At 33.4% G+C, this 13,200-nt stretch overlaps 2 protein-coding genes across 2 annotated transcripts; both read right to left on the bottom strand.

The window, feature by feature from the left end:
- Nucleotides 1-282: 282 nt before the first annotated feature.
- LOC133195294 (uncharacterized) lies at nt 283-2,410 on the bottom strand. The gene has a single exon (XM_061331145.1). The coding sequence runs from the start codon at nt 2,408-2,410 to the stop codon at nt 287-289; it is 2,124 nt and encodes a 707-aa protein (XP_061187129.1). The 3' UTR covers nt 283-286.
- A 3,134-nt stretch (nt 2,411-5,544) lies between these two features.
- LOC133195293 (uncharacterized) lies at nt 5,545-7,674 on the bottom strand. Its single transcript, XM_061331144.1, has one exon. The coding sequence runs from the start codon at nt 7,672-7,674 to the stop codon at nt 5,545-5,547; it is 2,130 nt and encodes a 709-aa protein (XP_061187128.1).
- Nucleotides 7,675-13,200: the final 5,526 nt, after the last annotated feature.

The following is a 13,200-nucleotide window of genomic DNA, read 5'->3' as shown; positions in this document are numbered from 1 at the left end:
TACATTGAAAAAAAATATACAAATATACATGATATAGTTACATACAGAAAATGAGTACACCAAGAGCTCAGAGGGTTAATTGCTACCACATTAATTTAGCATAATCATTTGTAGAACTAATGACACGTCACTTTTTTTATAATTCTAATATATTAATAAATTCAATTAAGAAAAGAAACCTTATAGTGCTAGCTGCTTTTAATCATCAGTTTTTTAAATCATAGATCGTATTAAGTTATAATATAGAATCAATTTAAGCCAATTCAAATTTAGATACAGTTCAAGTTTAAATCAAAAGTCTTAACATTAGAGCTACGTTCAACAGAGGCGACTGTATGGAAGCCAATTCACAACAATGCTCCTGCCTCAGTGTCAAATATTTCTTATGCCAGTATGCTAAATAATAATTTCGATAAGCTTTGTCAAAACGGTCTAATTTGGTTTCTAATACTGCTACCATTGTGTAAATAAGATATAATGCACCATCTGGAGTAAATGGGAGATTGTCTAAAAGTTCTTTCTTTAAAATTTTCACGTTGTACTTGTCATTCATCTGAGAAAAACACAGAGCCTTCAAGAATACAGAGTAGGGGCGTGGGGGAAAAGGCAGAATTACTGAAGTATCTCTCACTAATAGAATTTCAAATGCTATTTCCATAGGATGAATTGGCATGGCTCGAAAAACTTCAAAATCGTACGAAACGCCCATTGAGGCTTTTTCAGCTCTTGATATATTTTTATTACAGAAGTTAGCAATATATTTTTCACTCAGATCATTCGGAAACCTCGAACTTATATAAAGAACGCCTTGGTTATCTTCAAGAAAAACATCATATTGTCGGATCATTTTCAAAGCACTATAGTGGTATCCCATACAGTAGAATGCTGTTGCTAAAGTTAGCCTTCCTCTGCTTACATCTGCTGAGTTTGTTAATTTCATCAAGTCAAGAGCCCGTCTGATTTGTCTGTACCGGAAACGTGCACATCTACTGGTGTCATTCATTGCTTTATAAAAAAAGATCATAGCTATATGTTGTAAAGTTTTATACATGTAGAATGTCACGGTATCGTGCATCAAAATATCACATCGCGTTCCTTCTCCAAGTAAAAGGGCCACCATATTAAAGAATTCTTTTTCAAGACTTCTGAAGTTAGGGTGATCCTGAACTACGGATTCTAATTGGGAAAAGAATGCTCTGTCTTCTACATCTTCCGTAATTGAGGTGGAATCATTCCTTCGTTGTGTACCGAGTCCTTTGAAATCTTCATCTGGGCTAAAGCCATTGAATGGCGTGTCGAGAATTTCAAATCTTTTTCTCTGCAGAGCATCTCTTAGGTCGTTTAAGGATGGACAAGTAAGTAGGCACCTCCATCCCTCTCCATAGAGCTGTGACAAATATATAACAAGGGATTCGCGTTCCACTTCGTCTAACTTACCATGAAACATGTTATTTTCTCTGACAAAGTAGTTGGGACAATATCCATTTGAAACCCACAAAATCAATCGTTTGAAGCAGATTTCTATACAGGAAACTAAACGATCTTGTTTCCACCATTCTTTTGGTGTTTCTTCAATACACCAAAACAAAAGCGTTTTCATGAAATACGAACATAAAACGTTTCGGGTCTCTCGAAATGCCTCTTTGACTAACAGTTTGAAAATGCCATAAACCAAGAATTGTGTATCATTAAATGTGTAAACTAATCGCTTTTCTGCCACTGAAAATGAAAATCGCCATGCCATGGGGTCAAAACACCAATGTCCATTGCTGTCGATAAATTTCGGACCAATAGGTACCACATGACATCCTTTATTGTATATGTCCCTCACCAAGTGACTCTCTGGCCATCCATTTTGTCTTCTTCTGTGGTACCATTCCATTGCATCCGATGGCCAATGTGGACAGTTTAGACAGTGTGCGTCATCTTGCTCCGTTCCTTGTTGAGCAACCCTTCTTACACAGGGTCCATGTGTTTCTTGGTTTTCTTCTACATGAGACTCTATGTACACTTTACTTGATACGTACAAGGTTCTACCTTCACGTACCACTGCGTGTTGCAAGTGCTGTTCTGCTTTGTGTGGCGTCAGTAATATTAATTTTGCGTAACCCCTTTGAATTTCTGAAGATGTGTCTATTTTGATTGCACAAAATTTGTTTGGTATCTTTTCTGGGGTTTCTGATACCATTGTAGATTTATCTACGTACATTCTGTCAACATCTGTGCCGTTCATACGAAATCCTTCAGCCCAACTCCCGGTCTGAATGACCTCCACATCTCTACCATAATGATGAATGTTTGACAAGATGTCATCGACGCGTCTGTTCAACCTTTGAACAGGCAGGAACCCGACTGCGTTGATTAAGCAGTCCGCCAAAAGTCGGCATAAATGGTCATCATCTTCCCACATATTTGTTCCAAGTAATAATCTCCTATGTAATTATAGTCAAGAGGAACCAAAAACGCATACACTGTACACCTTAAATCAACAGCACGCTAACCTTGCTACACTGCCTATGCATTGTACAGTTTGGGAACATTGGAATTTCTTCCTTGTTTTCTTGTGTGCGCAAAAGTAGATTTAAAACCTTCCTGTTTCTGAAAATCTAATAGCATGTTTCTAAATAAAAACTAATCAGATATAACTTACATAATTTTTGTGTAGACGAAAAAGTTTAAAAGGCCTTCCTTATTGGGAGGAGTCGATTTAGGGCTAATGAAGGAAAAATATATAATCTCTCTTTTGATATTTGAATTTTGTTTACATAAACATGTCATTGCTTAAAGCTTGAAACATAACCACGCTTCTATATCATGAAATTAGTTAACTTAAAGAAATTATAAAAGCCGATTTAAAATATTTTTACTATTAAAAAGCTTAAGGTTATTCCAAAAGAACGAAGAATTTCAAAATAGCAAGTAAATATATTATATTTTATATTAGAGAGAATTGGTTTAAGAGAAGTATTTTCTGTCCTCTGTGTCAACCGTCACGGAAGCTCAGTCGGTAGAGCACTCGCTCCGTGATCGGAAGGTCGTGTGTTCGAATCACGACCGCCACTGACCTAAGTCGATAAAAAAAAAAATAGGTAGCAACTGTTCCTTCGATAAGCGCTCGGCACTTTGGAGAGAAAGTTGCAGGTCTTTCGGATGAAAATAGCTCAATGGCCTTGAGTGCCGAGTACAGGTCTAAATTTGAGGCCCTTCACGGTCTATGGTGATATCTCTATATGAATGAAAAATTCTCGAATGGGATGTAAAACAACATACAATCAATCAATCCTCTGTGTCAATATGTTTGGCGTAAATCCCACTACACTCCTTACGTGATCTAGATTACGAATTGATTTCCTATATTTTCTCCATCATCTATTTACTTCTTTCGATTTTTGGGGGGATATTATATCTCATAAAACACTGCTATGTGTTGGCCATCGGTCTCATCGTATATGGAGTTAAGACCTGTAGATAACCTTGCAGTACTGTATCTGATGGGAGTAAATTACTAATGATTATTATTTTTCCTTTTCGACAGCGAAGTAGTTTAATTTATATCCAATGATTAAAAGAGTTATTACTGAAAGTGACATTTTTCACTCTGAAAAATATCAGTGGTAGTTTTCACAGTGAAAATATACAAAGTGCGGCAAAACTCGAAATTTTGTTCCCTTCACGAAATGTTATTAAAAATACTCTCCCTTAAAAGATAGCGAGAAAAGAAAATGAAATTACAGTTCTCAGTAAACTTTTTAGCCTAGTTTTTAGTCTTTGATTTGAACCAAAATAAATAAATAAATAAATAAAATAAAATAAATTAAATTAAATGAAAAAAACCAACCAAACAAAAACAAACAAACAAGCAAATAAAACGACAAAAAATAAATGAATAAAGCAAAATATAAAAAAAAAAAAAATAATAATAATAATAATAATAAACAGAAAATAAAATAATGCTAGGCATTCATTCATGTTTGCAAATATTTTTTTTAGTTGAATTAATAATTGATATTTTCTTAATAAATGCTGTATAAAAGTATAAAATTATACAGTTTATGTTACATCTACTAAATACCTCTGGTATCCAAACAACATTTTCTTCCATGTACTGATAACTGAGGGGAAAGAATCTTTTAATCTTTAAAAATTAATTATTTCTATCATCATTTCCAATGGAAAGTGGCTATTTCTTCAGTATCAATATGATTTTCATTTCGCAACGGAAGTTGAATCAAACAAGTTTTACAGATATAATTAATGTAAGAATTCAGCGTCAACAAAGGCCTGTTCAACAGAGCGAGTGCTCGCCAACATTTCTGTTTGTGAGATAAGGAATTCTGGCAAACGCACACGAACGTCCACTCTGTTGTACAGGCCTCAGGAATTGCCTATACTATCTGTTAAACTACTGACAGTATATTTTATTCTCTTCTTCTTTTATTTCATGGCCGTAGGAACCGGGGGGGGGGGGGGGCTTGTCAATGAATTTCTGGTAACTAGTTGATAGTGCCCCCCCCAACTGAAAATGTATGGTTGTGCCCCCTCAAAGTGAAATTGCTTCCCACGGGTCTGTATTTTCATGAAAAATGAACACGCCCAGATTACATTTTCTAATGATTTAGTGTCTCATCTGTGTTTTTGTCTGAATCTCACTAATAGTGATTTTGTGTGTGTTTTGCTTTTGTAATCAACTAAAATAATGAGAAAGTGAGAGGGAGTGGGGTATTTCATGAGCATATCTTTCACAATAAGTTTCTGTTATACACATTTGCTCATTTATTTAAACTGAAATTTGAGTCCTTAAAAGAAGTATTCTCTGAACGTATGTTGTACCTTTGGTAGAAAAATACCGATTTTACTTTAAAAAGTACTAAATTCTTGGATATGAACCCCCCAAATACATTGCGTAATTATGTTATTTAAGTATAGAAGATCAGCTGCCTCGCTCTACACCTAATAACATGCAAATTATGATAAGATGGGCCCTTCATTTGAAGTTTAGCTATGGTAACCTTAGTGTACACCTAGGACCTTCTGTGTGCATTTCAATCCTTGTCTTTCTTTAATTTCTTTAAAGATGTTAATAAACCACTGAGAATAGTTTGCTGTATATTTTGCTGTTCTTTAGCTTCTTAAATGTTTATGTAAAAACATGCAGATTTTAAGACATTTTCATAAATAGATTTTTCTCAGATTTATACACCGGTGTTTAATGCCAAATATAGAACAGTTTCTTCGGACTTATAAATATCAAATAACTTAACTTCTACAAAGTGGTTACAAAAATGTTAACATACCAAGAGCTCGAAGGTTTAATTGAAATTACATTTAACTAGCAAAAACAATTTTTAGGACTAGTTACACAGCACGTTTTCATAATTCAGATATATTCAGATATATTAATGAAACCATGTGAAAATAAGTAGCCTCTTAGTGGTATGTTCTCCAGATTAACATTCATCTTAAGTCAAAAATTAATATTCAGTAAACAGTAAGTATACTACATGTATAAGTATTTGGCAATTCAAATTTAAATATAGTTCAGAGTTAAATCAAGAGTCTCACCATTACAGCCACGTGCAACAGAGGTGACTGTAAGGAATCCCATTCAAAACAATGTTCTTGTCTCCATGTTAAATATTTCTTATGCCAGTATGCCAAATAAAAATTTCGATAAGCGTTGTCAAATCGATCTAATTTAGTTTCTAATATTGCTATCATTGTGTAAATGAGATGCATCGCACCATCGTTGGTCAATAGAAGAATACTCTGCAGTTCTTCCATAAGAATTTTTACATTATACATGTCATTTCTCTTAGAAAAACACAATGCCTTCAGGAATATGGAGTATGGACGTGGAGGAAAGGAAATAAATGCAGAGGAATCTTTCATGAGAAGAATTTCAAACGCTATTTCCTTGGGATAAATCGGCATCGTTCGAAACACTTCAAAATCGTACGAAACGCCAATTGAGGCCTTTTTAATTCTTGAAAAATTACTATTACAGAAATTGACAATGTATTCTTCTCCTATATCATCTGGAAACCTCGAACTTATATAAAGAACACCTTGATAATCATCTAGAAAAACTTCATATTGACGGATCATTTTCAAAGCATCGCGGTAGTATCCCATACAGTAAAAAGCTGTTGCTAAAGTTAGCCGTCCTCTACTTATATCTGCTGAGTCTGTGAATTTCATCAAGTCAAGTGCCCGTCTGATTTGTCTGTACCGGAAACGTGCACATCTACTAGTGTCATTCATTGCTTTATAATAAAATATCATAGCTATATGTTGTAAAGTTTTATACATGTACAGTGTCACGGTATCGTGCATTAAGGTATTAAGTTGTATTTCCTTTCCAAGTAACAGGGCAACTGCATTGAAAAACTCTTTTTCAAGACTTCTGAAGTTTGGATGACCCTTTACTACGGATTCTAATTGGGAAAAGAATGCTCTGTCTTCGATATCTTCCTTAGATGTACTAGAATCATTCCTTCTCTGTAAACTTAATCCTCTAAAATCCTCGTCCGGATCAATGCCATAAGAATCAAAGGTGGCCTCTAGAATATGTAGTCTTCTTTTCTGCAAAGCTTCTTTCAAGTCATGCAAGGATGGACAAGTCAAAAGGCACCTCCAACCCTCTCCATAAAGTTCTGACAAATGAATAAAAAGAGATTCGCGTTCCACTTCGTCTAACTTGCCAAGAAACATGTTGTTTTCCCTGACAAAATAGTTAGGACAATATCCATTTGAAACCCACAAAATCAGTCGTTTGAAGCAGATTTCTATACAGGAAACTAAACGTTCCTGTCTCCAACATTCTTTTGGTGTTTCTTCAATACACCAAAACAAAAGCGTTTTCATGAAATACGAACATAAAACGTTTCGGGTCTCTCGAAATGCCTCTTTGACTAACAGTTTGAAAATGCCATAAACCAGAAACTGTGTATCGTTAAATGTATAAACCAATCGTTTTTCTGCGACTGAAAATGAAAATCGCCACGTCATGGGGTCAAAACACCAAAGTCCATTTCTGTCAATGAATTTACGACCAATAGGTACCACATGACATCCTTTATTGTATATGTCCCTCAACAAGTGAAGCTCTGGCCATCCATTTTGTCTTCTTCTGTGGTACCATTCCATTGCATCCGATGGCCAATGTGGACAGCTTAGACAGTGTGCGTCATCTTGCTCTGTTCCATGTTGCGCCACTCTTCTTACACAGGGTCCATGTGTTTCCTGGTTATCACCCACATAAGATTCTATGTACACTTTACTTGATACGTACAAGGATCCAGCTTCACGTACCACTGCGAGTTGCAAATGTTGTTCAGCTTTGTCAGGGGTTAGTAATATCAATTTTGCGTATCCCCTTTGGATATCTGTGTACTTTTCGATTTTGATAGCACAAAATTTGTTTGGTATTTTTTCCGGAGTTTCTGATGCCATCGCAGTTTTATCAATATACATCCTATCAACGTCTGTTCCACGCATGCGGAATCCTTCAGCCCAACTCCCTGTCTTCACAACCTCCACGTTTCTTCCATGATAATGAATGTCAGATAAAATATCATCCACTCGCCTGTTTAACCTTTGAACTGGCAAAAAACCAACTGTGTTTGCTAAGCTGTCCGCCAAAAGTCGGCATAAATGGTCGTCATCTTCCCACATAGTTGTCCAATCAATAACTTAATATCATACTGATAAAAATTGTAGCAATCGCGGTTCAGAAAAAAATAAAAATATAAAAGCAGTTTTTCATTAGAAAGGTTAACCTTCTACATCATACATTCGAAAAACAGAGAGGAAGCTCTTGTATTATATGTCCTTGTTTTAGAAATTGACTATGCCTTCTTCCTGTCGCTGAAAATATTTGGAGCAAAGCCTGAAGCATCTGCGGAAGTACGCATTACATTTATTTACAAAATGCATGTAGTTATCATCAAGATCTTCCCTATCATTTCGAGTTATTTTATCTGCTACATCAGGAAAATTAAAATTAGATTTAATAAGAAATAGTAAAATTCACTTGTAAAAACATCCTTAGGACTTTTGCAGGCTTCTTTTCTTTTGAACGTTCTTTATGTGCAGAAAAATAAATATAAATCTTGGAATACATTTTTTTAAAATTATTATAGATAAAATAAAATAAATTAAGAAAAAAAAATTTATTTTTTTTAAATAAAAAAATAATAATAATAATTTTAAAAAATACTTTCGTACTTTTGATAATTAAAGTACTTAACTTGTACGTATGTTCATATCGACTATCGACTAAAGATCTTTTTACTCGGTAATGTGGTTTTCAGTAATAATTTTTTTGAAAGTCAATTATGTTTGGATTTGTTTTATGCACAAAACTGCATATTAAGTAATAGTTATGGAAAGCTTTTTAATTTAGATAACAGATTATCAGTCACGGGTCCATAATTTAACTGGAATATGACACTTTTAAATGGCGTTAAGTGATTTTAAAATTAAAGAAAATAATTGTTGAGAAATACTTTTTATGTAGATTAATATAAATATTGATTGTACAAACAGTCTTAAGAAGGACATACATGTAGGAGTTAAACTGACCGTAGGAAAATAATTTTAATGTGTACTTCGACTTTCGCTCCACTAGTTTTAATTCAGATAATGAAGACCATTACATTTTCGACACACAGCGAAATGAATTAGACAAAACTTAAAATTTTAACTACCATAACTGTAATTCGGGAATGTTTTCCAGGTACAAAAAAAAAAAATTATTTTTGGGGAGCGAAACACTTATCAATAATACTTTTGATTGCCATCTTAAAACAAACGCTAGTTATATCTTTTCTCAAGAATTTCAAATTTTATTGCTGAAAATTAACTTCCGTAACAATATTTTCTCTGAAATTTTTATTATTACCATATTACAAAAAATCATATTATACCGTTCTATATTCAACATCAGAAAACAAAAAATAGCTTAAAATTCCGGATATTTTTTTTTCTTAAATTAGTCCTGTTAAAGCATTATTTCCGTAACATTGCCTCAAAACCGTGGGTATATTGAAATTGTAAAAAGTTAATGAAATCAGACTTTTGAATATACATTTTTTTTCAAGTACACTGATACGTCCTTTTGAAAATTACGTTGTTCAATTGGCTATTTTAAACACATTTTTTATTCCCTGAAGTGGCCCTTTTATTGTAGAATGACTGTCCCCGATTATTCGACAAGGCTATCCGAGTGAAATTGACATCCCTAATTTATAATAATGCAGTCGTTCTCTAATCTACGTAAACTTTGGCAGGAAATTAAGAATTGTATATCTGCTAGATTCAAATGTAACTTTCTAGCTTAATGCAGAAATTTCGAAGTGTCAAAAATATAACAATTTAATATACATGTACCCTGCTCGTTTCTATTTGCACCTTACGATATGTTAAGTCAGCAACTTGCACAAGAGTACATGTACATTGCAACAAAGAACTATGTATGTTGATCCGTTTTTATGGTCAATTGCAAGGTACATGTACATGTGCCTTAAAATGTACATTACCTACTTATAATTGTTCAAGATATTCTTATTTTAAAATTATAGCACCATCAGACGTCCATAGACAAAACAAGAGGCCCATGGGCCATATCGCTCATCTGAGTAACTTAAGTCCTGCTGTTCTTCAACAGTTTTCCAAAAAGATTTCTAAAATTGTGGCCCCATATTAAAGCTCCTCTCTGACTCTGAAAGTCTCTGTATTCACACAACATGGGGATGCTTCAATATCAATACCATGGCCTTGCAATAATGGAGAAGCAAATTATTTTCCTGTGTACATGCAATATGTAAAATTTGCTCCCTATTTAAGCTAACTCTAACCCTGGGTGCATAATTTGAAAAAAATTAAGCCACTCCAGTTTGGAATGTTTGCATATAAATAGTGCAATTAAAGTTCCCGAGAAGATTTTCAAAATTTGTTTTCCTATATTGTCACATGTAAAACCTTGATCCCCTATTGTGATGGCATCCTTCCATCGGGGCCTTATTTATTTAATTTAGGATTTATACTACCTCAAGAAGCTCTCGTAAAAGTTTCATCTCTTCTGGACCAGTGGTTCTTGAGAAAAAGATCTTTTATTAATAAATTTTAAAGAATTTTTTCTATATATTTCAATGTAAATTTTTGATTTTCTATTGTGGCCTCACACTTCCACCGGGGGCCATGATTTGAACAATTTAGAATCTATACTACCTCAGAAAGCTTTCATAATTATATAAGTTTTATCTCTTATGGCCCAGTTATTCTTGGAAAGATTTTTAATGAATTTTTTTTTTAATATTTTTCAATGTAAAACGTTGATCTCTTATTGTGGCCCCATCCAACCCCCTTGGGTCATGATTTGAACAATTTAGAATCTTCACTACCTCAGGAAGCTTTTACACAAGTTTCATCTAATCTGGCCCAGTGGTTCTTGAGAAAATTTTTATAGAATTTTTCCTATATATTTCAATGTAAAACTTTGATCTCTTATTGTGGCCCCATAATTTAGAATCTACACTGCCTAAGGAAGCTTTCATTTAAGTTTCATCTCTTCTGACCCAGTGGTTCTTGAGAAGAAAGATTTTTAATGACCCCACCCTATTTTTGTCTTTTCTTGATCATCTCCCCTAATCAAATGATAAAAAAAACTTGTGTTATTCAAAGAAAAATTAACATATAGTTTTAGCTGGTATTTCCTTACAATTCAATTTAGAAGATGTGTAGAGCATAATTCGGCATTATAAAAGTCGCACAATTATTGGAACTTTTAAATTATACAGCGAAGAAGTAAATAAAGTTCAAATGATTGCATTTGCCTTTAAAGGGGCCTGGACACAGATTTGAAATTAATATTTTCTCAAATTTTCTGTATAATATCATGACTTATATGTTGCAATAGCACTTCAAACAGAAATATAGTAAAAGCGTGTTCAGAAACTTTTTTTATCTGGAAATTATTGAAACTACGAATTTCGGGACACATTTGATTGACACATTCTTGCACTTTCACAAAGAAAACTTTATCCTTAATACTCAAGCAAAGTACAACTTCTGTTGTGTATTAATGAAAAATATTAAAAGTATAATCCAGAAAATTCAGAGTAGAAATGTGAGAAAGCGAAACCAACTCACCAGTATTGTCAGTCTGTGTGTGCAGAGTTTAACAAATTGAACACACCCGGTTAAGCGTAAATATTAACAATAACAGAGCTTGTGCCTTGTTTACAAAAGCAGATGTTTGATGTGATGTAAAGAATAATGTTATTGAATTCTAAGAATATTCAGGCAAGTTTAATTCATTTAACTGGTTTTATTTTTGGAATGCGCATAGAAATTTAAAATGTAAACAATGCAACTGTGTCTAGGCCCCTTTAACCAGAATTTCTTAAGATATTACAAGAAAATTAGTAAAGGTCTCTTTCTGTAGTAAACTACTGTCAGTTTATACATCCCTTCAAGTTTACAAAAAAACAAAAAACAAAAACAAAAACAAACAAAAAAACAAAACAAAAAACAAAAAAAGAAGAACCAGTACAAATAAGAAAATATGGCGGCCATAACTGACTTTTGAATTTTAACTGGCTGTTATTATATCTTATATCAGGATTAGACAAAGTGTGCTGTGAGCATTTTCAAATATGTAACAAATTATGAGTGCCCATACTGCAAAGCTTAGTTATACTATATGTATAGAGTACAAAAGGGGTGTTGTTCTTCAATCATATTTTTCTAAGTGAAAGTTAGCGCATGAATATTTCTATTTTTAACATCAGACTTTAAAGCTGTTTAAAATATCTAAGCTTTACATTAACCAAATATAATAAATAAATGGATTCAAGTATTTTTTTTTTTTTTTTTACAATTTATTATTCAAAAAGTATGCTCAAAAATGTCACTGCATGAATTTTCAACATGACACATGTACACTTTAAGGTCGGTATCTCAAATACCAATATGTCAAACATCCAATTGCCAATATGCCAGACACCTGGGACATGTCAATGTGAAAGAGAATCCTTCATCTAAACTGCAGGTTAAGACCAAGTTTCTAACTATGCTATCTTGAACACTTTGAAATTACAGTTATTTGTCAGTCCCCAAGTTCTGAGTAATCTAAAACTGGAATTATTTTAAAAGAATTACATGACAATTTGATACAATGAATGGTGAGACAAGAAAGAACTGGGTACGGTAAGCCCAATAATCGGCCCTGTAAAATCGGCAAAAATGAAACGCAGGTTTACATTTTATTAAGTGTATCAAGTTACTGTTGAGGTTTCCCTGTGTGTGAAATGGGTAACAATTTTTCTCAACTCAAGCGCCCTTTCATTTATATAACGTTTAAAACCGGTCTTATATTCCGGAATTCCCTTATTTTGGACGTTTTCCTCCTCTTCAAGCCTATATTTCGATATGGCCGCATCCGAGTATGTATGCGAAACTTCACAGAAAGAACAAATATAACCCGATTTCTAATATTAAAAAGAAAAAATGACCTTACAAAAGTGCGGCCACATCCGTTTTTACCAAAAATTGAAGTTGAAAATGCTGCATTTTTGCGTAGACGTCACCTTTCTCCACAATAAATCTATACTTTTAAAGAAATAAATTGTTTAATACTTTATCTGAAGGTTTTATTATTCTTTTTATTGTCTTTTAAATTCAATTCTGCATTTAAAAAAAAAAATTGATACAATTTATGCAAATGAAAACCATAGAAACCTTTCTCAGTGAAATTTATTATGGGACATTACATGTAATTAATGACGCAATGCATTGAAAAAATGACGTCACAAAGAGCAATCATATTTCTTCTTCGCAACTATGATAAATATTCAATCAATATTTACAGCGTGAAAAAGTAATAAAAACATAAGTTGGGCTGGTTCAGACGATTAATTTACATTTAATTACATACATGTACCTCCAATCAATTAAAACGCGCGTCTCCTTCATAGTGGACATGGACTTTATTTGACTGTTCAAGAAAAGTTTGGGGTTTTTTTTTTACCTTTTTATTAAAAATCATTAGCTTTCTTAAGTATGTTTTATTCGTTTTCAATTTATATATGTGTGGGATTCATAAATATCAAAAGACAATACATGTAGTTAATGATCGGGGCAGGTAAAGGGAGAGGGGGGGGGGGGGGTAGGAGGGAAGCTTGGCGTATACTAGTAGAA

Source organism: Saccostrea echinata, unplaced genomic scaffold (assembly GCF_033153115.1).
Source record: "Saccostrea echinata isolate AGI-Se365-2 ecotype Australia unplaced genomic scaffold, CSIRO_AGI_Sech_v1 ptg000029l, whole genome shotgun sequence".
NCBI classification, from domain to species: Eukaryota; Metazoa; Mollusca; class Bivalvia; order Ostreida; family Ostreidae; genus Saccostrea; species Saccostrea echinata.
The sequence above is the reverse complement of the archived record's forward strand: the minus strand, read 5'-3'. Positions and strand labels throughout refer to the sequence as shown.